This window comes from Siphateles boraxobius, unplaced genomic scaffold (genome assembly GCF_051911475.1).
Source record: "Siphateles boraxobius isolate OS27281-9 unplaced genomic scaffold, OSU_SipBor_1 130, whole genome shotgun sequence".
Taxonomy (NCBI): Eukaryota; Metazoa; Chordata; class Actinopteri; order Cypriniformes; family Leuciscidae; genus Siphateles; species Siphateles boraxobius.
This window is the reverse complement of record NW_027508734.1, coordinates 11774214-11801479: the sequence shown is the minus strand read 5'-3', so window position 1 is coordinate 11801479 and position 27266 is coordinate 11774214. Positions and strand designations below refer to the sequence as shown.

At 36.8% G+C, this 27266-nt stretch overlaps 3 protein-coding genes across 3 annotated transcripts; 2 read left to right on the top strand and 1 right to left on the bottom strand.

Moving 5' to 3' along the window:
* Positions 1–929: 929 nt before the first annotated feature.
* sv2ba (synaptic vesicle glycoprotein 2Ba) lies at positions 930–18320 on the top strand. The gene is made up of 13 exons (XM_077227909.1): positions 930–1111; positions 5019–5694; positions 7632–7812; positions 9305–9456; positions 9629–9762; positions 11220–11309; positions 11466–11579; positions 11990–12078; positions 13202–13366; positions 13987–14120; positions 14240–14443; positions 15318–15477; positions 17543–18320. The coding sequence occupies exons 2-13, from the start codon at positions 5232–5234 to the stop codon at positions 17724–17726; spliced, it is 2070 nt and encodes a 689-aa protein (XP_077084024.1). The 5' UTR covers positions 930–1111; positions 5019–5231; the 3' UTR covers positions 17727–18320.
* Positions 15950–27266, bottom strand: LOC143737013 (uncharacterized). Its single transcript, XM_077227912.1, has 3 exons — positions 26593–27266; positions 24418–24647; positions 15950–19237 (listed from the first exon to the last, which is right to left on the bottom strand). The coding sequence occupies exon 1, from the start codon at positions 27154–27156 to the stop codon at positions 26674–26676; it is 483 nt and encodes a 160-aa protein (XP_077084027.1). The 5' UTR covers positions 27157–27266; the 3' UTR covers positions 15950–19237; positions 24418–24647; positions 26593–26673.
* On the top strand, positions 20149–25237 carry mespba (mesoderm posterior ba). Its single transcript, XM_077227910.1, has 3 exons — positions 20149–20188; positions 23887–24798; positions 25064–25237. The coding sequence occupies exons 2-3, from the start codon at positions 24031–24033 to the stop codon at positions 25115–25117; spliced, it is 822 nt and encodes a 273-aa protein (XP_077084025.1). The 5' UTR covers positions 20149–20188; positions 23887–24030; the 3' UTR covers positions 25118–25237.

Sequence of the window (27266 nt, the reverse complement as noted above, 5' to 3'; positions counted from 1 at the left end):
CCAAGGATTTGTGGAGGTGAAGCTGGTTTTTGCCCACTAGGGAAGTTTAGATGAATTAGTGGGAGGGGAAAGTAAAGAGGCAGAGCGAGTGAAGAAAACACAGGGAATATATGTGATCTAAAAATAGCCAATGGTTCTGTTGGGGTGGAGCTAATCCTCTTTGGAGCAGAATTACTGGCTGTGGGATTAGGCAGCTTTACTGTGTGCAAGACATCTACCCACGATAATACCGTCCCATAGCAGGCCGTACAAACTATCTCTGTGCGTAGCCCGGAAACGTGCATTTTACTTCAGCTTGTTAAGCCGTAATGTGTCGTTGAGGTCAGTTTGAGAAGGAAATGTCAGCATCCTTCTGTGTGTCCTGAAAGAACAAATTGACCATTCTTATTTTTTATGGTGTATTTATTATAAATCTCTGCACATCATTATTATTATTTTTATAATTCATGTGCCTTCATAATCTTTAACCAAAATAACGTCCCCCTCCCACTTGCAACATGACATGTTTACTGGTGTGAGGGCGGGACAACCTGTCACTCACATGAGATCGACCAATAGCAGACCACAACCATCCAATGAATTCCTGATGGACAAAATCATGTCCCGCCCAACATTTTTTTGGTTGTTGTTCGAAAGCGTTTCACTCGGATATACGTCACAATGGGGAAGAAAAGACTTTCGCAACTTCTGTTTAATGCAGACTTTACTAAAAGAGTTTTGAGAAAGAGATCTTTTCTCATTCAATAATAACTTCTCAGTGATTATTTAGCATCAGTGGCATAAGCATGTCGAAATAAAATCATTATGTATTGTAACAGTATTTCCCCTCTCAACCTATAACATCCGGTTTGGTCTAATGTTGCAGCATGTGTTCATTAAACTGGATGTGGACTCTACCATTTGGTCTGGCAGCATCAAGCGTAGGGAGATTCCATCTGGATGAGCCGGAGGCGCTGATCATGAGGTCGACCCATAATCCCCTGGTCTGCCCATCAGACTCCTGTTAAGGTGACATGTAGGGCTTGCCTTCTGAAACTCTGCCAGGATTTTCCTTTGGATTTTTTTGTAATTTATATCAAACGCCATAATACATAAAGGAAAAATAATTCTGGTAAGTCAATTTGATTTGATTTCATTTAAACTTTAAGGTATTTTAAAACTGCTTTCAGTATTGCTTTTAAATTATACCTGAAAGAGGATTGCATTTGGTGAATGCAATACATTCAACTTTAAATGTCTGTATTCCTACAAAAAAATGGCAGATCACAATATTTGACTTTGCCCGTTTCGATCACAATTGATAAATGCTAACCATTAACAGAGATTAGATTTACACTTTGAAAGTACTAGTATTTTGCGGATCTATAAAGCTGATGGAAAAGCTCCACCCTACATCATGACATGTCACCTTTCGTTATGTACAACGGATTGTTTATTGACTTTTAGCCATTGACATTTTGGGTCCTATGTGTCCCCCAATGAGGTTATAATCATAAAATGACAACAGCTCTAAAAAGAAAGTAACTACTGAAAAAAAATATATTTCCCCTTACATTTTGCTTTAAAAGAAACTGAATTCTGCTATACCGTTATATATTATAAAATTTTGTAATTTTATTCTAAAAAAGAAAAAGAAAAAAAGAAATATGATCCAAATTTAAAGCTTTAGAGTGATTTTTAGTAAGCATGCATGTATCTGGAAAATAGGGAAAAATAAGTAAACAAGTTTAAATATTATTCACCTGTTGTTTAAAAAAAAATTAATAAACATAAATGGCAAATAATGACCACCAATAATTAAAATGTCCAAACATATCCAAATTATTATATAGAACGTATGTTGATTCGGAAATAAAGGTAAATATTTGTCATTTTCCAAACGCTTCTCTGTAGTTTTACAGGTGACATGCGTGCCCTTCAGACTTGCCCTCCATTAGCTCCTCCCGGTGACATCACTAAAGACCCGCCCACACCATGTGCACATTCAGCCATATATAGATATAGCATGAAGGAAAGGATGTCACCAATGAATTTAAGTGTGAAGACTCTCTATAAACACCAAATTATTGCTTTCAGTTTAGCTTTCGGACGTCAGATCATAATCTACTACTGTTAATGTTGGTTCATACTTTAAATGAAATATGAAGTTTTTGTATTATTAGTAATAGTTTTAGATGAAGAATAGCATGTCACAGTGTAGGAAACTGTTGTCACCGTTTACTTTCATGTGATCTATTCATAATCATTTCAATAATGCACCAGGACATGTATGTATGTATGTATATCTGTGCATATGCATACTAGTTTTAAATGCACATTAAAACAATAGAACATGCAGGTAAAAGGATGAATATCATGATCTGTTCCCATAACAGTCCCTGACTTAATGCATTTGCTAGAACATTTGTTTTAGCTTATTTGTTCACAGTACATGTCTGAAGTTACGTAATGCCCATCTGGGACCGTCAGATCACGATGAACAGGCCGAGACAGGATACTCAGTGAATGTAAATGGATTCACTCAGTAATCTCTTTTCAACTGCTTTTAATGTTTGGGCAAGGGACCATTGTCAGTGTTTAGGGATGGACGGGTTGTATTTTCCGTATTAATAAAAGCATACACTTTCTTTGCAAACATTTTAATTTGTAAAAATTTTACATTTTCTTTGTACAATTAACTGATTTGCTCTTTATTGTTCTTTATTATTGATTGCACTTATTTATTATACTCCTAGCATTTGATTATTTGATCAAGAAGAGGGTGTTCATCACCCTTCAAATTTAATCTGGCCTTCTGGGAATGAATAAAATTCGTCTGGTTTTAAGCTGGATTAAATCATAGCTCTCACTTGGAAAGCAGGAGAAAATATGGCACATGTCGAGGCACAAGAAAAGCATTCCGTCTTTAAAGTATATACACATTTTGCACAGTGTCACATTTTGGTCCACTGCTAAACAGACACACACACAGGAGCATGTGTGCATGGTCATTAAAGCTGCCTTATTTTCATATTCATAATATCAGTATATGACATGCTCAAATACATTGATTACTGTTCTATATAAAATACTTCAGTTTGCATGCAGTGAGCAGGGTGTCTTGCGTCTGGGCTGGTCAGATCAAATGCCTTGGACTGGATAAGTAGGGCTTTTAATGAGGTCTAGTCTTGACCAGTGATTATCATCTTGTATTACACACGCTAATGGCAGCACGAGACAAGAGGAAGTTACAGTTGTTTGTAAACATCTCATTTATAGCTCCAGTTAACAAAAAAGATATTGACAACACATACACATCCATATATGTTTGTTAAAGTGACACCAAAAAGTATTTCGAAACTCAAATCAATGTTTGACAACCACAAAGTGGCCAATTTCTTGTTTGCATTTTAAACAGTAAGCAATTCACTGTTTCTGATAACCTTTTAATAAAACACAATTTTTGTATGACGTATTTTTGTATGTAATACATCAGTTTTACTCTATATTATGTGATCATATTCCATTTATTTTAATGCTTCATTGAAAGAAACGATAGCCTAACTACTGTGAGCTTAGTCAGGGGTAGACACCACATTTATTTTCATTAATGGAAACGAGGCTGTAAGGGATCGACGTGCAGTTTGTTCAGTGGTTTGTGAACTGAGAACCGATAGATAGCTTACTCATGTAGAACCAGTCACCTTTTTTAAAGTACCTTGTGCGAAAAATGCTCTGTTCTGTTTACAGTTCTCGCATGTGCATTCGGAATGCACTTTTAGGGACGGTTCACACGGAATGCGTTTTTGCGAAAAAACGGAGGGTGAAAAGTTCTAGAGACGTGTTTTTTTTATTTATTAGAATTTCTTTTAACTTGAGCGAGACGTTTTTAGAATGCCGTTGTTGTGTGCAAGACGCTACAAAAGACCCAAGACGCGAGCGCAATGGTTAAAGACGACTGTCTAGTGCGTGTTTACATTGAAAAACAATTGAACAGTAGCGCAGTGGAATGGAAAAAAAACATTCAGAACGGCCCCATACTTCACTTCTGAATCAACAGCACGAAAGTAACAATGTGAATAGTGAAGTCCAATTACAGAATGAATGACTCAAATGAGCTGATTCTTTTCAGTGAATCATACATCGAGTGAAAAGCGAAGTCTGATTCTCAAACGAATGACTAATGAGTCGGTTCTTTTCAGTGAATCATACATCGTGTGAAAAGCGTAGTCTGATTCTCAAACGAATGACTAATGAGTCGGTTCTTTTCAGTGAATCAAACATAGGCTACAGAGCGACCAGTGTGTGATTCTCAACCAAACACCGCAACCAGTGCAGTAAAACTTTCAAACGAATGACTTATGAGTCGGTTCTTTTAGTAAACGGTACAGCGCCATACGGAGCGCCACCAGTGGTGTAGTGCAATTCCCAAATGAATGACTGTGGCTGCGCCCGAAAAGGTACTTATTTTGAATAAGTAATTAGTTCACAACCACTAAAAAAGTATGTTCTGTAGCCTATAGTATAAGCGTCTGTAGTATGAATGTAATTTGGCCGTACTACATTCGCCATGTTATCATTATCATGTGACCAATCAGCGTCAGTCGTGTCACTTCACTGCCTTTTACAAATCCTCTCCCGTGACCTCATTGGATAGTAAGTGCCCATCGTATGCACACTTTATAATCTCGCCTGAAGAAGTAGGTCATCAGTACTTTTTGCCTACTCTTTTATTAGTAGCCTACTGTGAATTCGGACATACTTCCTTTGTCACATACTGTTTTTTGCCTACTTTATGCAATTTCGGATGCAGCCTCTGAGTCTGTTATTTTTAGTGAATCAAACCCACACGCAAAAAAAAGTAGGCCTACAAATTCATTACAAGTGTGTGTAAACACCTTTTGTAAGATTTTTTAAAAAAACAATGCATTGAAATTGCATTTACCTCTCAGCCTCGTTTTCATTCATGTAAAATTAAACCATGAATAAGGCTGATTAAAAACAATAACTTTTTCTAATTAATGTTCTTTTTATTTCAGTTGCAGCATGTGGCCTTGTGTAGAACCAATCAAAGGGAAATAACTCATTGCTATCATAAATATTGAGGCCTTAACTTACCTGAGGTGCAATATATTTTATTTAAGACCTTTTTGGATTTGGAACTGTCACCAGAGACTCCAAGAGATTCCTGAGGAATATGTTATTTTAGTTATTTTTGTCTCAAAGAATATATATAACAAATTCAATCCAAAATGGATGACCCTTACCAAAACAACATAAACCAGCCGGGAGAAACGTATCCCACATATGGAGAAGGAGGAGAGTACACTTACCCTTATCAGACAGACTACCCTCCTCGGGAGGAGGAGGATGCTGCTAGTGATGCTACCGAGGGGAATGATGAAGATGAGCAGATGTATGAGGGAGAGTACCAAGGCATCCCTCATCCGGACGAGATCAAGGAGGCACGGAGAGCCGCACGGAGGGAGGCCCGTACGAAAGCGAGGATGGCAGCTGAGGTCGTAGAGGAAACGTTGCCAGAGCAATACGAGAGCATCATGGAAGACTGCGGGCACGGACGCTTCCAGTGGACCCTCTTCACGGTGCTGGGTCTGGCCCTGATGGCTGATGGCGTGGAGTGCTTCGTTGTGAGTTTCGCCCTGCCCAGTGCTGAGAAGGACATGTGCCTGTCGAATGCTGACAAGGGCATGCTGGGTGAGTGAAGGAGTGGGGATCAGAATCAGCTTCATTTCTGATCAGACAAAAATCAGTTTGATAAGACTTTGTTTATAAGAAAGCCCTGTCAAAGAATTAGACTATTTTTAGTGTGGTTCAACTCAACGTTTTCAGAACTAAAAACTAAATGTGAAGTTACCTGTATTTATATTTGGGCGAGGAAAAAATAGCAAAAATAAATGATCTTTACAGGCTTTTGAAGAAAAAAGATCTACACTGTGGTGCTCTTAGATGTCCCAGAGAGTTTTATATTTGTCAAATCAACATCTAGGTCTAAACCATTTGACCACGATACATGCATTATTTAATAAGTAAAACATTATTCCACAAATGGAAACCTATTTTGTCCATCTAATTTCTTATTACATTTCAATAATCTTTTTATATTATTATTATTATTATTATTATTATGCTATTATCATTAATTTTCCTCTTATTTTTTATTCATGAAATATATTCTTATTTTTGTTATAATTATTATTATGTTTTGCTATATATATATATATATATATATATATATATATATATATATATATATATATATATATACATATATTAATACTTTTATTCAGCTAGGATACATAAATTAATTAAAAGTGACAGTTAATACATTAATAATGTTCAAATAAATGATGTTCTTGTTCAATTATCCATTCATTAAATAGTCCTTAAAAATGCATATGTTTTCAACATTGATAATAAGATAGTTTCTTGATCAGCATATTAGAATGATTTCTGAACACATGTAGTGTCATTGAAGACTGGATTAAGGATGCTGAAAATTCAGCTTTACATCACATGAATAAATTACATTTTTAAAATCTATTCAAATAGAAAACATTTCTTCATTTCTTTTACTGTATTTTTGATTAAATACATGTAGCCTTAGAGATTTAATGCTATTTTTAAATAGCCCTGTGACAGAGTGAGAGCACAAGTTAAATGAGAATATTTCCTAGATTGCGTGCAATAGTGAGGGAGAAGCAGGAAAAGTTTTAGTGAGGGATGAAAGTTGCCGCTGTCTAGAGTGGTGTAATCCACGTCGAGATTCACAATCCCTGCCACGTGCCTGATAATCACTTATCCCGGTCTAATTAACTGTGTGTGTGTGTGTGTGTGTGTGTGTGTGTGTGTGTGTGTGTGTGTGTGTGTGTGTGTGGCAGAGCATGATTGAAGGCAAGAGAGACATAGATGGGATGTTGTGTGTTATTCTGATGCTTCTGTTAAAAATCATCCACTTGATTGTGATAAAGATCGCAATTAATTTCTCCAAACTAATAAATAGCTACTGTACCTTAAAGTCGACATGAAACTGAAGTTGTGATATTTCTTTGTTCCACAACCCATTGTGACGTATATCAGAGGGAAACAGCATCTTGAACAAGAAAAAAATGTAGGGCAGGACTTGACTTTGTCCATACGGAATTGATTGAATGGTTGTGGTTTGCTATTGGTGGATCTCATGTGAGTGACAGGTTGTCCCGCCCTCGCGCCATAAACACATCATCAGAGAAGAGAAGAGATGTCGCTGCAAGAGGGAGGGACATTTATTTGATTAAAGATTACGAGGGCACATGAATTAAAAAAAAATAATGATGTGCACAGCTAAATTGTTTATACTAAATACTGCAATATTCCATAAAAAAAGAAGTAAATTTTTATTTCAAGGTGATTTTAAAAGAATATTTGCACCCACAATTAATATTCTGTCCGAATTAAAATCATTTATAATGAAAGTGAATTAGGACTGAGTCTTTATAAAGCATGAACTTGCTAATGTTTTGAATTAACAATATAATGTTTGTAAATGACCTTTTTAAATATTGCAGAAGTAGCAGATAGTTTTACTATGATATACTGTGTTATTCTTCCTCAGCATCTAACTGTCCGGCTCTATGTTGTGTCTCTATGTTCAGGTTTAATAGTGTACGTGGGCATGATGATCGGTGCTGTCGTGTGGGGGGGTCTGGCTGATAAACTGGGCAGACGACAGTGTTTACTCTACGCACTGGCCATCAACTGCATCTTCTCCTTCCTGTCCTGTTTCGCTCAGAGCTACGGCTTCTTTATTTTCTTCAGGCTCTGCTCAGGAATTGGGTGAGACTCACAGAAAGCAGCAGGAATTTATTTATATATCTACATTCTACACAATCGTTCAAAAAAGTCTGCTGGGGTCAGTAAGATTGTTTTATGTTTCTGAAATATGTATATTGTGTTCACCAGGGCTGCATTTAATGAAGCAAAAATACAGTAAAAACTGTAATATTGGGAAATATTATTACAATTTAAAACAATTGGCTATATTTATTGCTGGCAAAGCTGAATTTTCAGCATCAGTACTCTAGTCTTTAGTTTCACATGATCCTTCTGAAATCATTCTTATTTGCTACACAAACATTTCTTATTAAAGGGATAGTTCACCCAATAATGAAAATTCTGTCAGTATTTACTCACCCTCATGTTGTTCAACCCCGTAAGACCTTCATTCATCTTCGGGACACGAATTAAGATATTTTTTATGAAATCTGAGAGCTGGATCACTCCTCCATAGGCTTCTGAAGGGATTGAAACTTGCCGGCCTCGAAAAGTTATTAAAGACATCGTTTAAAGAGTCCAAGTGACTACAGTGGCTCAATCTTAAGTTTATCAAGCGACGAGAATACTTTTTGTCACAAAAACAAACAAAAATAACGACTTTATTTCAACTATTAATTTCCTTCTCTATGGGCCTCTAGTCGTTGTGTCATTGCGTAGAGCTACATCACACGTAGGCTCACTATTGGCCGACCCTGGTCATGTGTGTGATGCGTGTGACGTACAACACAGAAGCACTTACGCTATTACACTAGTGAACTGACTCGAGGCCCACAGAGAAGGAAATGAATAGTTGAAATAAAGTCGTTATTTTTGTTTGTTTTTGCGCACAAAAAGTATTCTCGTCGTTTGATAAATTTAGGATTGAGCCACTGTAGTCACTTGGATTATTTAAACGATGTTTTTAATAACTTTTCGGGGAACAAGTGTCAATCCCTTCAGAAGCCTATGGAGGAGTGATCCAGCTCTCAGATTTCATCAAAAATATCTTAATTCGTTTTCCGAAGATGAACGAAGGTCTTACGGGGTTGGAACAACATAAGGGTGAGTAAATACTGACAGAATTTCCATTTTTGGGTGAACTATCCCTTTAATATCAATATTGAAAACAGTTGTGCTGCCTAATATGTTTGTGCAAACCATTTGATGAATAGAAAGTTCAAAAGAACAGCATTTATTTGAATTATAAATCTTTTTTAGCATCATAAATGTCTTTACTTCCATTCACTTTTGATTAATCAAATGCATCCTTGCCCAAAAAAAGTATTAATTTCTATAAAAAAAGAGTCCAACTGACCTAACTTTTGAACGGTAGTGTATCATATAGTTCTTGTATAATTTCATATTTCACATTTTTTACGTAGACACATTTACCAGAGTCTAATAGTTGTATATTGCAGCTTAGTTAAATGATGGAATCACTTACTGGCTTTATGGTAGAATTGTATTTTATCTGTCCAATAAATGATATCAAGAAACTGATGATCTCTTGCAGGATCGGAGGATCAATCCCTGTTGTGTACACGTACTTTGCTGAGTTCCTGCAGATAGATAAGAGAGGAGAACATCTCAGCTGGCTGTGTTTGTTCTGGATGCTTGGAGGACTGTACGCTTCCTTCAGCGCATGGGGAATCATCCCACATTATGGTAATTCATCGTAAATCCTTACAATATTTCTAATAATGGCAATTACTACACGTGTAAGAGCAGACTTGAAGAAACAATATTAGTTGTCCGGAAGTTGTTGGGCATAAAACCATATTTCAAGATCCAGGTTTCCAAGTGTTTTGGGTTGTTGTTGTTGTTTTTTTTGTTGCAGGCTGGGGTTTCAGTATGGGGACAGAGTTCCAGTTCCACAGTTGGAGGGTGTTTATTCTGGTTTGTTTCCTTCCCTCTGTGGCTGCTCTCGCTGGGCTTGTGTTCATGCCAGAAAGTCCCCGTTTCCTCCTGGAGGTAATATAGTGTTTGATAGTTTACTAGTAGAGGACACTGGCTATTATTTATTTCTTTATCTATAAATAAAAACATAATACATTATTTATTTAGTTAGTTAGTTTTTCTCTTCTCAAAATTCAGAAATTACTAGAAAAGTCATATTTTATATAGGCATTTTGTGGAAAATAATGCATTTCAAATTTTTCAGTAAATGATTTGCGAGAATCATTGTTGAATGCTATTTGAAAACTGTTTTCAACATTGATAATAATAATGAATGATTTTTGAGCATCATATTTGAATAATTTCTGAAGCATTATGTGACATTGGAGACTGGAGTAAGGATGCTGAAAATTCAGCTTTGATCACAGGAATAAATTACATTTTAAAATATATAAAAATAGAAAACAGTTATTTTAAATGGTCATACTATTTAACAATATTACTTTTTTGTATTTTTAATCAAATAAATGCAGCGTTGGTGAGCAGAAGAGACTTCTTTTAAAAAAACATTAAAAATCTCACCGATCCATAACTTTTGTCTGGTAATGTACACCCCTCCTCCCTTCATTGCTCCACCTCCAAAATGCACGAAAAGAGAATGCAAGAGTGGATGTCTTTTTATAGAGCAGAAGCGAAGCAAAATTAATCTTCGCGAAAAATACAGCAAAGATGACGAACAGCACAGCAACTCCAGACAAACAAAGACACTCAAAACCGTCCTGTTACTAGAGCTAACATTACAACAACAGCATGTCTTGGTTCTGTACAGCAAAACAAATGTTACTAATTTAAGGAGCAACAATAACCTCGGCATCCATTTTCAGGCCTTCAGTCTCTCCAGCACTGGAAAGCTTTTCTAATATTAACGCTGGTCCTAAAGCTCTTGCCTGATCATAATAACCCTTCCTTTTCCAGTGATATTCCTCTGAGCTTTTGTCTTTTGTAATGTCTCTCAGCCATCTCTCTTTCTACAGTCTTCCTTCAGTTCAAATCTCTCTCTTGCTCATTCTCTCTCCTCCCCCATCATGAGTGGACACGCCCCCTCCTGCTGATTGGCTACAAGTGTGCTGTGCTGCTTGGTCCGATCCACTTTCAACAGTTTCTCAGAAATTGCTTATTGCACACTTTAAGGCATAAATTACTTTTCTTCATTGTATGAAATTTGTATGAGCCCAGTGCTACACAAAGTTCATGATCTCTCTTCGTGGTTATTATCATAAAAACTATTAAATTAGAAATGTTGCCTTGACAATAAAATAAGCTAAAATAACTAAAACCGAAACTCATTTATAAATAAATGAAACCTAGATGGCAATATTTAAAAATATAAACTAATAAAATGACAAAAGCACATTAACAAAATTACTAAAATTTAAACTAAAATTAACTTTAAAGCTAAAAATATAAAAATAAAAGCTAATTTGAAATATTAATAAAAACTAAAATAACACTGTCTCTTTTGTGAATTTCAGACTGCAAGACACGACGAGGCCTGGATGGTCTTGCGGCAAGTCCACGACACCAACTGGAGGGCAAAGGGAGAGCCAGAAAGAGTATTTCAAGTAAAGTTGTCCATTTTAAACTTCTACAGTACTAGAATTAACCCTAGATCCACATCTGTGATAAGTTTACTGAGTAAAGTCTTGATTTTAACTGAATTGGTGATAAATGGCTCATCTTACATGGTCTTAACTATGAAATATATCCATCTCTTTTAGGTTTCGCAGCTTAAAATACCTGAAACACAAGATGACGAGTTCATAGAGATTCAGAGTGAAACTGGAACTGCCTTTCAGAGATTCATGGTCAGACACCTGACCCTGGTTAAACAGGTATGCTAACATAATCCAACTCTAGAGGTTTATCCTTTTTACAATTTAGTACAATCAGTATCTGCCACCATCTTCTTTCTCGTCCTGCCTCATTTGAGCTTCAGGCCTGAATGATAGCTAAAAGTGTGAGGCTTGTTGAGGAGAGCTGTGAGGTTTCCTTTCTAAGCGAGTTGAATTACAGTTTTTGTCTGGCAAACGATAAAAAGATTGAAACGTGCAATAAAAAACACTCAAAACACCTTTGCAGCTGTACATGGCAAGTACATGGCAAGCACTACCTACATTTATTTTAGAAAATAGAAAAATCGTAATTTAATAACATTTTTGCCATTTTACATTTGCAGATTGGATCTTAAGATTCTTGTTTTGCTAACACAAATTAAATGATTGTCTCCATTGTTCTCCAAAAGGTCATGAAGAACATGATGTCACTGGCTGCACCTGATCTCAGACTCCATAGTTTGTTCATTGCCATTGTGTGGTTTACGATGGCCTTCAGGTGAGCAGCTTTTGATAGAGAAGCATCAAATTTGGCTGCTTTAGTGAGCTTCTTGCAGCATACTCTCTATGTTGCCTATCCTAGCGGTCATATAATATAATAAGTGATGGATTTGGAATGCTCTTGTAACGGGTAAAAAGCAGTGTGGGTAAACCTCACTCCCCTAGTCTCAAGAGGTGCACTAGCGAATCCACATGTACCAGATGTGGCCTGGATCTGGGCTGACACTATGTTTCTGTCTTGTACATGGGCGGCAACTCAGAGTGATCTGCATTAGCCCTCTTTAATTATTTAAAACAATATTTAAGAATTTGAATCAATACACAACAGTTTAAACATTTGGCGTCAGTCTCTTGTGCTCACCAAGTCTGCATTGATTTGATAAAAAAATAAAGAAAGAAATATATACAATTTCTATTTATTTATTTAATGGCAAAGCTGAATTTTCAGCATCATTACTTAAGACTTCAGTGTCACATGATCCTCCAGAAATCATTCTTATATGATGATTTTCTGCCCAAGAAACATTAGTTGAACATTTTTGTGCTGCTTAAAGTGTGGAAGTGTTTTTTGCAGGATTTTTGGAGGAATTAAAAGTTCAAAAGAACCGCATTAATTTGAAATAGAAATATGTTGTAGCATTATGAATGTCTGTGTTGTCATGTTTGATAAATTGAATGTGTCCTTGCTGAATAAAAGTATACATTTAAAAAAAAAAAAATATTTGAACAGGTGTTAAAATTTGCCCTATATGCTTATGCTTAATTGCATAGCTCTCACTAATTTAATAAATTATTTATTTAGAGATATTTTCTATGTAGAAGGAATTTTAAGTATATTTTAAAAATAACTTTAAACATTTTCAACAATCAAGATTGTTCTTGGTTTAGCCATCAAAATGGACATTTCTTTTTTTCTTTTGACTACATGTGCATTGTGGGGTTAACTTTTAAATGAAAATGACATTTCATGCTGCCTAATGAGGAATTTCAGGAGGCAGTATACTAAGTCGCCATTATGTCTGGAGCATGGATATAATGATCTAAACTCAGAAGTCTCTGGAACAGAGCAAAATGGCTCCTTTAACAGTAAACAATATATGAATCAATCTTCCACCCCACAGCTATTATGGCCTGGGAGCGTGGTTTCCTGACCAGATCAAGTACCTCCAGTTTGAGGAGTACGAGTCCAATGTCAAGATCTTCCATCGTGAGAAAGTGGAACGCTTTCATTTTAACTTCACTCTGCAAAATCAGGTCCACAAAGAGGGGGAGTATATCCATGACAGGTACATTTACTTCATTATTCACTTACATAATAGTACAATGTCAGATTATCAGCTTAACTGTCCCTCTGTCTCTGTATATAAAGTATGATGTTTTATAGAATAAAGGACTAATGCAGGTACATATTGTTCAAAGATTAAGATTTTTTAATGTTGAAATAATGTGAAAGACTCTTATGCTTACCGAGGCTGCATTTATTTGATCAAAATTACAGTAAAAACAGCAATATTGTGAAATAGTTTCACAATTTAAATTAACTGTTTTCTATTTTAATATATTTTAAAATGTAATTTATTCTCAGCATCATTACTCCAGTCTTCAGTGTCACATGATCCTACAGAAATCCTTCTGATTTGCTGCTCAAGAAATATTTTTTATTAGTATAAATATTGAAAGCCATGATAATTTGTTTTAGGGTTCTCTGATGAATACAAAATTCGAATGAACAGCATTTATTTAAAATGAACATCTTTTGTAACAGTATAAATGTCTTTACGGTCACTTTTGATTCATTTAATGCATATTTGCTGAATTAAGCATTAATTAAAAAAATATACTGACCCCAAACTTTTGCACGGTTGTGGATTGGTTGAGCAGTCAGTTTTATTTATTTTGCACGCAGGTTTATCAACATAGAAATAAGAAATGTGAAGTTTGAGGAATCCCTGTTTGAGAACTGTTATTTTGAGGACATCAGATCAACAGAGACCTTCTTTGAGAACTGCACCATTAAAAACACAGTCTTCTACAATACTGGTATGCAATTCAAATTTACTTTATATACTAACCTTCATACTATTAGATTTTTGAATGATTATTTGGGTTTTCCTTTCATTAATTGTCATTTTCCAATATTTTTGTCTTGTTCCTTACAGACCTGTGGAAAGATACCAAGTTTTTTAACTGTAAGCTGGAAAATACAACATTTTTGCACCCCAAAAAAGGCTGCCATCTAAATTTCCAAGAGGAAAATGACATCATAGTCTATCTAGTCTGCTTCCTGGGCAGTTTATCTGTGATACCTGGCAACATCGTAGCAGGTCTATTAATGGATAAAATAGGACGACTTAAAATTATAGGTGAGTGGTACATGCAATAGCTTATATTAAAGTGCCCCTATTATGCTTTTTCGAATTTTACCTTTAATGCAGTGTATGATATAGCTGTTTGTGAATGTAAAAGGTCTGCAAAGTTTTAAAGATCAAAGTGCACCACAAAGTTATTGTCTCCTACATGAAAGAAGCGATTCTGGGCTGCCTGAAATGAGTCCTCAGGAATTCCAGTCTCACTTCCGTAACATATCTACGTAGGTTTCTAATGAATTTGCATAATGCCAGCCTATGGTCTTCATTGGCTGCCCGTGAACAATGTCTACTTTGCCCCGCCCTCAAACACTGTAGTTATAGCTGAGACTGGAGGAGTTTGGTTTGTGTTGTCGACATGCTGAGAAAATGCTGTTTTCTGTGCTGTGGATCTACTTTGCATGCACTTCAAAAGAAGGAGGACTCGCACTAGAATTGATACAGTAAAACCAACGCCATTGTTACTGTTCGTATCACTGTGTATCGAGTGCTGAAGAAGATCCGGAGATGAAATTCAGATATGGTAATGGGCGTTTCATTTCCAATACACACTGTAAGCGATAGACCAATCACAACAGACTGGGCCATCTGACCAATCAGAGCAGAGTAGGCTCTCAGAAAGGAAGAGTTTATAGACTGAATCTTTTATCAAGCTGTTTCAGACAGAGGGGATGTGCGATGTATATTATAGGAAAATTAAAGTGTTATTGACTTTGGATGCATGCAAATCTATTGTAGGAGACCTCCAAAACAAAATTAGGAACCTTTAAAATAGCATAATAGGAGCACTGTAACAGTTACGGCTTTATCAATAACTTTCAAAGTGTTGATAGTGTGTAAATGAATTCTTCTTGTGTATCTTTGTTTGCAGGGGCATCCATGTTAGGCTCCTCTGTCTGCACGTTCTTCCTGCTCCTGTGCTTCAGTCAGTGGGCTGTCGTCCTGTTCCAGTGCCTGTTCTTCGCAGCCTGTGCGGCAGCTTGGAATGGCATCGAGGTCATCACTGTGGAGCTCTATCCAGCCTCGAAAAGGTACAAAAAGATCCATCACCAAAAGACATCTCTGATACGTAGAATTAATATAAGGCAGATGCTTTTCAACCTTTGAGTTCTTTCTCAAAACTGAACTAAACTACCGTTCAAAATATGTTTTTAATATTTTTGTTTTCTATTTTAAAGTATTTTAAAATGTAATTTATTCCTGTGATCAATGCTGAATTTTCAGCATTTTAATCCAGGCTTCAATGTCACATGATCCTTCAGAAATCATTCTGATTTGCTGCTCAAGATTTTTTATTATTATTATTATTATTATTATCAATGTTTTTTGTGGAATCTGTGAAATGTTTTTTCAGGATTCGTTGATTAATTGACAGGTCAATAGAACAGCATTTGTTTAAAACAGAAATCTTTTGTAACATTATTAATGTCTTTACTGTCACTTTTGATCAATTTTATGCATCCTTATGTAACGTTGTGCGGTTGAAGCAGAGATGAGGCTGGATCCAAGTGCAGCACACGCTTTATTTAACAAACTACAAACTAAACAGACTGGATACAGGACTCAGGAACAAGATTCAAGAACAGGAACAAACCAACACGAGCAATAACAGTCAAACATTAAATAAGAACTCACAAAGATGAGGTTAAAACACATGGCTTAAATAATCAGGGACAAACGAGCTAGACAAGATAACAAGGGGGCGTGGTTAATGGGAAACCCCTGGGATAACTAATAGACAAGGAACCACTGAACATGACAAGACACAAAACCCACACCGTGACACCTTAATGAATGAAAGTATTAATTTCTTTCTAAAATTGAATAGTAGTGTAATTTTTTTATATTGATTTAGATAATTCAAATCCTTTTGCTACTGTTGTCAGCATTTAAAGCAACATATTTTTACTTTTATCAATAGACCTTTGTTTGAGCTGACGTATACGACAAATACATGAAATAACGTAAGAGATAAAAGTATGCTCAATATGTTATTCTATCTTGAAGGATTAGTTCTCCCAAAAATGAAAATGATCCCATAATTTACTCCAATGTAGGCCTATATTCTTTCAGCCAAACACAATCGGAGTTACAATAAAAAATATCCTTGCTCTTCCAAGCTTTATAATGGGAGTGAATAAAGCCTGAGTTTTTGAAGCTCCAAAAAGCACATCCATCCATCATAAAAGTAATCCATATGGCTCCAGGGGGTTAATAAAGGCCCTCTAAAGCGAAGTGATACATTTTTGTGGGAAAATATCTATAATTATAACTTTAAAAACTGTAATCGCTAGCTTCTGGTAAGGTCGGTCCATGCGTCCATGAGAGTCTAGTTCCGGTGGAAGAGCGACCTCTGACCCAACGCATGACGTAGGAGTAATGTAAGCTTCAGTATTAACACCTTGTAGCAGCATGGATTACTTTTATGATGGATGTATGGTTGCGCTTTTTTGGGCTTCAAAATCCATTCATTTGGGCTTCAAGGTACTATTCACTTCCATTATAAAGCTTGGAAGGGCCAGGATAATTTTTAATATAACTCAGATTGTGTTTGACTGAAAGAGGAAAGTCTTATACACATAGGATGGCTTGAAGGTGAGTAGATTATGTGATAATTTTCATTTTTGGGTGAACTAACCCTTTCAGGTTTTTTCAATGTTTTTATCTGGAAAATTTTAAATATTTTTTTTCTCAATGTTTTCATTAAACAGTGCAACATATTAAAGGCTGGACTTTTATGTCTAAAAGTCTCAATTATGTCAAATTTAATATAATGTAATCTGAATAAAGTGCATGCCATTCCATACACTGAAAGGTTGTTTATTGGGACAGATAATTCCATAAAGAAGCTTTAACATCCATAGAACTTTTCCATTTCACAAAAGGTTATTTATCGTGGAAAAGATTACTTAAATAAAAGAAGAAAAACATACTTCTTTTAAGAACTAATTACTAAAAGGTTCTTTGGGGAACCACAAATAGTTCCTCTATGGCATGACTGCGAAAACCCCCTTTTGGAACCTTTGTTTTTAAGAGTGTAAAGTATGTACTCATTCTTCCGTACTTTGCTCATTAATCCATCTCTTGTTTCCTCAGAGCCACAGCTTTTGGTGTGCTGAATGGCACATGTAAACTGGCAGCTATCATTAGCACTTTCATCTTTGGCAAGTTTATCGGCATCACCAAGATCATCCCGATCATCCTGTCCTTCTCAGCGCTAGTGTGCGGAGGACTGCTAGCATTTAAGTTACCGGAGACTCGCGAGGTCATTCTTCAATGAAAAAGCCAAACTCCTCAAGGCCTCAGCGTTTGATCCAGCTGGACACTGGATGACCGCATGCTTAGACTGATGAACACTGACAGGAAAAGGGCTGAATTATGTGAAGCTGAAACAGTGTTATGTAAGAACCACTGTACTGTAGTATTACCGTACTTTCATAGTATTACTTTTAAAGATGTAGATGTTTATGTTGTTCACAGTGGCTGTATTTTGAGTAAGAAATCCAAAATGTGGAAATATGGGGCAATATCTTTGCTACAAAATGATTTAGAGGTGAGTAGTGATATCAAATTCCCTTTTTTATATTGGAATAATTAATAACTTTGACTGTAAGTTCAATCTTTTAATGAGATCTCTGCATTTTACTTTTATTTAATATGTAAAAATTGAGTTTTGCATCTCCAACTTCACCCGCTAGTTTTTGTTGTGTTGTATTTGTTAACTTCTGTGGTATATATTTATTTCACGTTAGACAATTACATTTTTACTGTTTTAATTCTAATGTTCTTGGATTCCCATCTTTTTAACTATTATTTGGCATGCCTTTCATTAGAAGACGATCACGCTACATTAAAATTACATTGTATGAAAATAGACATCTGTGAAGTATGTATAATGCTCATTTCCTGTGAGAAATATGTAGATTATGTGATTTTGATTTTATTTGTCCCTGTTTTAAAAAGTGTGTGAATACTCAATATGTAGGTATGGCTATCTATTTTTTTTTCTTCACTTTTGACCACAGAAAAGGCTATTCAAATATACTCTTATACATCTCCTATACATCAACACTGATTAAATCCTACAACAACTCCTAACAGCTTTATATCAAGAGAAATCTAAAAGAAAATCTTTTTATATTTCATGTTCAAATAAGAAAATATCAGGTTACGTTTTTTTTTTTTTGTGATGGTATAACAATAAAATAAATATAAAACATAATAATTTTGCTCTTCAGTACTTCATGTTCTTTCCCACCACAATATACTGAAATGGGAAAACCACAGTATTTTGGTCTTGGATAAAGTTCCCATGCTTTTCTGTGAGTATGGGCACATGGAAAGGCACTTGTAAAAACAAGGCACACGTGTGAATCTGTCACACCTCTTGTGATGGTCATTTATTTATGCAAAGGTGTGAAACAAAAAACGAGCTAAGTCTTTCACCAGATTTACTAGATTAATTGCTGTGCATTTTATGCCACTCTTCTTCTTTTTAAAAAAAATAATTTTCTTTTTTATTTCCTAAATAAAACTGTTTTTGGCTGCATAAAGTTGACCTCTTAGCACAGCTCCATTTATTCCTTGAGGCAACCATCATCAGCATTATTTTCAGAGATTCAAAACAAACAATTTGCTTGAGCAATGACAGTTGTATTCATGCACAATGTGTTTCTTGGTTTATATCAACCCTGTGATTAAATTACTTGTCACATTTCATACCAAGGGTGTGAACGGCCTCACTTTGCTACACCATGGCACAGTAAAAATGCGTTATCATATATGCTGCCCCTGCAAAAAAGCACAAGGAAAATATATTTTAGTTGAGTTTCTGTGGGAGTTTGATTTGAAGAAAATGAAAAGACACACACAGGTGCCAGCTTCACTCATTCTTCTGCAGTGAGGAGGTGCCAAATCTAACACGCTGCTCATTCACTCAGCTCTCACAGAGAGGGTGGCCTGGAGGTCACAGCGCTGGTTACAGAGGTCACCAGAGAATTAGTTCTCAAGAAATGGATCCTGAAAATGGTACCTGGTTGCATAGCTAGGAGGGCAATCAAATCAAAACTATTAAATGCTAATTTGTATCATTTAAAAACCCCAGGATGTTTGACATGATAACATCTTTGGAAATTTCATTATTATGGCTAATAGATATGGAAGCTGTTCGGTGAGAATGATTTAGTTTCCCCATGTGATTTTATTCGCACACATCCAGGACTGTCCCATAGAGTCAAAGTCAACTTGACATCGAATAGGCCTATACTTGCCGCTCATTTATCGTTCATAATCTGGTCTTTTTTTATTTCGTTTTTGTTGAGATTTTTCTTTTTGCGTCTTTGGCCTTATTCACACTAATACGTTTTCTTTTGAAAATGCATATTTTTTCTCCGTTTTGGCCTTCCACGCTGAGACGCCGTTTTATATTATTGAAAACGAATCTTTTTGAAAAACGTTCTCCAAAGAGGATTTGTAAATGGCATTTTCGCGTAGTAGTAGTAGTGTCATAGAGTAGCGTGGACTGTGAAAACGGAGGTATTTGAAAATGATGACGCTTACGTTATTAGACCAATAGATAGGCCTATTCATTGACCTTCACACAGTGGCTAAAATATGTTACTTTGCACACTCTTCATTTCACAGTCCTGCAAAGATGACAGAAAAGTTTACTAAGTTAGCCTAGCCAATTTTCAGCGCTGCGTTCTTGTTTTCTGTCTTCAGATTTATTTCCACAGCATGAAGGTAAGATCTTACGGATTAATGAATGAACCGCACGTCTTAAAATGTTCTCGGTCTATTGACATTTGTTATGAAATTCTTTAAACCTTACAATGCTAATAATAACTTGTTAAAACAAGTAACATTAAATCCACTTCACCAGGTAATTACTCTTCGACACAACAGCTATGCCAAATATAGAGCTATTACAATAACGGAAGTTGAAAGACAAAATTCTAAAGTCTTCACGCTTGTTTCTCTCATTCGCTGGCGAATAATAATGTCTTAGCGGCTACACACTTTATTTTTCTGCGTCGACGTTCAAAGTCTCGCGACCACTAACGCCATTGCTATGACACACATTCTACCAGGTGTTGTTATTTATGGATCAACTGCAGCTCGTGTTAACTGGGGACATGTACGGTGGCCGAGAGAGCTCAACTTGCTGCAACTTAAGAAAATGCATGCAAATAGAAAAAAACGCATGCAAATAGTAAAAAACGCATGCAAATAGAAAAAAACGCATGCAAATAGTAAAAAACGCATGCAAATAGTAAAAAACGCATCCAAATAGTAAAAAACGCATGCAAATAGTAAAAAACGCATGCAAATAGAAAAAAATGCATGCAAGTAGAAAAAAACATATGCAAATAGAAAAAAACACGCGCAAATTAAGAAAACATCTTCATCAGTTTCACAACACACGTGTGCTCCAAACAACACAACTAAATACAGACACGTGCTGCAAAAGTTCACAACACAACCAAATACAGAAACGCGCTGCAAATAATACAGACCACAACGGAAATGTTTCCGGCGGAACCAAAAAAGTGACGAACCGGACTGGGACGTGCGTACATAGACAGTAAAAGAAATGGACACAGCGACCCCATTGATTTCAACGGAGAAGACTGAAGCCCGATTATTACACTTCCTGTCTGATGGCTGAGCGACTGCGCAGGCTCAAACTGAGCGTGACGACAGTCTGACAGTTGTACATCTTCTAGTAGTTGTGGCAAAACAAATCTGAATCACCTAATTCCTCAAAAACGTTGTTGAAATATTTTGACCCGTTGTTTTTATGGACTCTATCTATGGGCTTCTCCCTTGACTTTATGCCCCTACAGTTACACTGTAGAGTTTCATGTTATGTTTAAATTTTCATAAAGAAATGTTTCATAAGAAATGTTACGTAATGTAGGGTAAAGTTGAGACACTGACACAGATATATAACGCATATTTAAAAAAAAATTGTAAAGTAAAAAAAAAAAAGCATTTATTTGCAACCGTTATGTTAACAGCATTATATTTCTGTCGTCAGAACAGCTATTCAGCTGATGGACACCGTGCTGCGTTGTCATGGGAACATCCTAGGTGAAAATAATGAGGAAATTACTTTTCTTTCGTTGCTTCCTTCATCAAGTGCGTTCCAAACGGCTACGTAATAGCACACTAGTGCCAAGCTCACTCCAAAGTCCCACTCTGCCGTCTGCCCTTCGAAGGGAGTAGGGTATAGGGATGCTCAAGAGCAATAAGCACGTCCCAGCCGTGTTCGTCACTTATTTGGTTCCCCCGGAAACATTTCCGTTGTTGTCTGTGTTATTTGCAGCGCGTTTCTGTATTTGGTTGTGTTGTGTGCTTTTGCAGCGCGTTTCTGTATTTGGTTGTGTTGTGAGCTTTTGCAGCGCGTTTCTGTATTTGGTTGTGTTGTGAGCTTTTGCAGCGCGTTTCTGTATTTGGTTGTGTTGTGAACTTTTGCAGCGTGTTTCTGTATTTGGTTGTGTTGTGAACTTTTGCAGCGCGTTTCTGTATTTGGTTGTGTTGTGAACTTTTGCAGCGCGTTTCTGTATTTGGTTGTGTTGTGAGTATTTGCAGCAGATGCGTGTTGTGAAACTGATGAAGATGTTTTTTTAATTTGCAGGTGTTTTCTTCAGTTGCAGCACGTTGAGCTCTCTCTGCCACCGTAGACATGCGCCTGCACGCAAATAATTTTGTCTGGTATTCCTGCTTCGACTTGCGTTCAAGGCTCTCCAGTAGTTTCATATGGAATCAAAACAGTAAGTAAACACCTAGCATTTACCTCAACAATCATCCAGAACACCCTAGCAACCACATGGCAACGGGCTAACAAGCACACGCCACAATTCACATTAGGGTAGGCCTACTGTTCTATAAACTGATTCTGAGACGCCGTGTAGGCTATTCTATATTAAATAAATTAGTACTTTTATTCAGTAATGATGCATTTAATCGATAAAAGGTGACATTAAAGACATTTATAATGCTACAAAAGATTTTTGTTTCCAATAAATGTTGCTCATTTGAACTTTCTGTTAATCATAGAACCCTAAAAAATATGTATCAGGATTTCCACAAAAAAATATTTTTAACTGAACTTTTTTTTTTGAAGCACTGAACCAATCTGTTTTTTTCTAAATAGATTAAAATATCCAATCAATATAAATAAATACATTAAACCAAACTTGTGCTCAGTCAGTGCTCAATATTAGAATGATTTCTGAAGGATTCATTTAAACAGTTTTTCGATTTTAATATTTCAAAATATTACAGTTTTTACCTATTTTTAATCAAAAATATGCAGTGAGCATAAGATACTTCTTTCAAAGACTGTAAAAAAAATCTTACAGACCTCACATTTTTTGAACGGCAGTATACATACTGTAAATTAATGTTATATTTTCACATTCATTTTATTTAAAATATAAAATTAGTTTATTTAATAAAACATAATTATATTGATAAAAAAGGTTATTTCTTACTCTACACTGATAAATCAATCATATTTTTTCTTCTTCTCATTATCACTTTGAATCTCTGAATGAGACCCACTTCACTGAGCGAATGACTATCTCGACCACTAAACTGCAAAACTGGTCGCCAGTTTGTGTGAATGTCACACCTCAAGTGCAATCTGCTAATGGAGTTTATTAAGCATCATTAAACATCATTAAGGTCAGTTACTCTGCTTAGCTCTTTGAAATACAACCCTATACAGACAATTAGCAGCGGGTTTGAATTATTGGGCTGAGGATTGGGACTGTATCCTAAATATACTGTAATATATATAGGCTGCTTACTTAGTGAAATTTATCAAATGACTCAGCTCAAATGTTTTACCTTTCTAGTTTAACCTAAAACTAAACATATAAAATGACTATTGAAACATTGTTACTTACCGTTGAAAAGTTTAGGGTTGGTATATGATTTTTTTAAATGTTTTTGAAAGAAGTCTCTTATGCTCACCAAGGCTGCATTTATTTGATCAAAAACTGATCATTACTTCAGTCTTCAGTGTCACATGATCCTTCAGATATGCTGATTTGCTGCTCAAGAAACATTTTGTGTTATTATCAATGTTGAAAACAGTATTTTTGTGGAAACCATGCAGCATTTTTTAGGAATCTTAAATGAATAGAAAGTTCAAAAGAACAGCATTTATTTGAAGTATAAATATTTTGCCTTTACTGTAACGTTCCATTAATTTACTGCTTGCTAAATAAAACTGTTAATTTCTTTAAAATTTTAACATTAGATGTTTATTGGTGTGATTGCTGTATTTTTTGCTTTAAGACAGATTTTTATGTGAGATAGTGCTTTTTACACATACAGAATTCAATACTTTTTTCACCCATTTTTTGGTGATTTATCAGAGATGGATTTCATAAAGTAGATTAAAGAGAAACCATACATTGTTTGGTCAGATGTACAAGATCAGTTCACTGGAAGAATAGCTGCACTGGCTTGTTGTTTTGAAGAGGAGTCAAAATTCACACCTCTGCTCCTGTGGCCTCTCCAAGCCTTTCCCAGACAGATCCAGGCCGAGTCCTGTGGTCTGAGAGACAGCGATGGCTACCGCAAGCCTGCAGAGGTGTCACCTCGCACCTCTGAGTCCCACATATAAACCTCCAGCCCTCAGTCCAGCCTTCATTCACACTCAGAGTCACATAATGGAAAGCTCAAGCCACAGCCAGCAGAACCAGTGGATCTATTCAAGCTCGGAGTCGGAGTTCTACAGCGTTTCCTCTCCGGACACCGTCTCGACAGACCAGGGCTTCTCCCCGTCCCACCGCACCCAGCCTGCATGCTCAAAATTAGTCAAATCTACGTGTGTCGACAAGAGAAAGCGCAGGTTAAGGCTGAAGAACCCAAGCGAGCAGCGGCAGAACGCCAGTGAGAAGGAGAAGTTGAGGATGAGAGATCTGACCAAAGCCCTCCACCATCTCAGGACGTACCTGCCACCGTCCGTAGCTCCAGTGGACCAAACCCTGACCAAGATTGAGACGCTACGGCTCACCATAGGCTACATCTCGTTTCTGTCAGCTCAGCTGGGTCTGAGTGAAGAAGAACTGACCCACAGGAAGCACAACTCCAGCGGCTGCTCAAATTCTCCAGAGATGGTCGGCTATTTTCAGTGCAGGTCTATGGCTGGAGATTGTGTCGGACAGGGACAGTATTGCGGTCACTGCGATGGACAGTATGAGGGAAAACCAAGTCATACAGTGCAATGTGTGGATCAGTATCCACAGCAACATTTAACAGAGCAAAACGTCTCTGCAAATATAGACGGCTTCCTCCAGTCACAACAGTGTGCTCAATCAACACAGACATACCAGGTATGTAAATAATACTTTAAAAATGTATATGTTTAAATTGTAGATGTATTGTAGTATAATAGTTTTTTTTTTATTATTATAGGCCAATATGTACCTGACCTATACTCTATCCTAGAGTAAAAACAGTAATATTGTGAAATATCATTATAGTTTAAAACAATTCTATTTGAATATATTTTAATATGGAATTTTAAAGTTTAAGATTCAATTGTATTTTTTTTTAGATGTGTGATGTCTCTAATCAAGTCTATATCCTCTATTTCAGGTTTATGGGAGAAACTTAGGCTATCACCTTGTTCCTCAAGCTTACTGGAGCTGACAGCAGAAACCTCTCCATCACATCCAAAGCAAAAATGATACCTACTACTGTTTTGTGTACAGTAAATTGATGTGGATGTTTGGCATCATATCTTGTGAGAGCAATAAAAGTGAACCCAAGTTAATCCTGGTATTATTATAATTTAAGCTGTATGTGTTATCCATGTCTGTTCTCTGTAAATACAAAACTATATTTGATATGTATTTATAATAAAACGTATTATTAAAATAGTTTATTTTGTTATTGTCCTTTTTGGATATTTACAGATCCTACATTGGTGTTGATTAATCTTTTTATTATGTTCATTAAAAATGTGTGTGTGTATGCTGTACTGTACTATGCATACACACACAAACACATTTCAGATGCAAAATCTCCATCTGTCAGTTTTCTTTTACATAAGCATTTTTAGCCTATGTTTAGATTCAGTCATTTTACTTTAATGGCAATGAAATGTTTATGAGTCGGTCATTGAAATGCCTTATTTTAAAACAGCTCTCGCGCATTCAGCGCTCTCGCACCACACGTCCATTTTCTCATGCAGTTTCAACATGTAGCCTATACAATATCACATAATGTTACATTTACCTCAGAAAAGCCATTCAGTGGCCATAAACTGTATTAATAGCGAGAAAATTTTATTCTAGAGGGGAGCATTTTACATAATCATTCCTTTTACAATAACAAGTTAGTATTATATTATTATAAAAGTATTATTAGGCCGTACAAAACAGTTGTTAATCTTTAATAACAGTATCATCTTGACGGGGTTCTCTGTAATTTACGACATTATTTGAGAAATATATTTTTTTCTTTGACAAATGAACACTTAAGAGTAATAATTGGGCTGAATAGAACATGTGCGATTGCAGAAAAATATGTAGTCCTATGTTTTAAATGAACATGGATGGATCAAAAGATTTTGTGGGAAAATAAAATTTGAATGTGGTGTTTCACCTAAAAATCATATAAATGAGCGAGGTGGGCTTTGCTTTCTGGAGGTGAAAGAATCACCAGGATGGGGCAAAAGGCCCCCATTATATTGACAGCCTACAAACACTTTTAATAAAGTAGGCTACTATGTTTTACATAATTTCTAATACTTTTTCAAAACAATCACTTCAGCAAAGTTTGTACTATTTTTCTGTTATTTAATAAAGGAATTATATTTTTGTTAAATAAATATGTATTCCAATAAATATTAAAAAAATTATAGAATCCCTCGGTAGCAATGTTCAGGGAAAGAGGCGGGAACCGGCGAACAATTAAATGCACTTTATTAATAATAAAACAAACAAAAATACCGCCAGCAGTCGTCCGCGAGGGGCTGCTGGCGGTATTTTTGTTTATTTTATTTTAAATAAAGTTCATACCGAACTACCGAAAATAAATAGAACTGCCAGCAGCCCCTCGCGGACGACTGCTGGCTAAAATAAAATACAAATACAAAAACAAAACACAACTAAAATACAGGCCTGTTCCTCTCTCGATCATCAACGTCGTCGCTCCTCCTTTATGCCTCCGCTCCTCAGTGAGAGATGCGAGACCGGTGTGCTTCACAGGTGTGGGGGGGATGGGGGGGATGGGGGGGAACAATTGGTCCGGTTCCCACAACGCGCTGCTATCTGGTCCCCCACCAGCTGGGGGATCTCCTCCGCGGTGCCTGGCGGTGAGGCTGGGTAGCCCTCGGTGCGGAACGACGCTCCTCCGCCGCCCGGTGGACGGCGACGGCTCCTCGGGTGCCTTGGGCAGATGGCAGGAGTCCCCCGCTCCCTGCTACTCCCCTTCGCTGGTGGACGGCAGCAGGCTCCGGCCCACGACCAGCGGCGGCGACTCCTCTCCCTCCCGGATGGCAGCCGCCCCTCCAATACCCAGGCGGCCGGCAGCGAGCTCGACCGTCCCACCGGCAACTCACTCCAGCGCAGTGCCGCACTGAGCGTCCATGGCCGCGAGTCCCCCGCCTTCTGCTCCTCCCCTTGTTCGGCGGATGGCAGCAGCAGGCTCCGGCCCACGGCGAGCGGCGGCGACTCGCGCACCATGCTCGATGGCACCGCGGATTCCCTACAGCGGCGAGGACTCTCTGACAGCGCGTTCCTCCCTCTTCCCGGGTTTCGGCAACAGTGTAGCGATTTTCAGGGAAGAAGGAGGC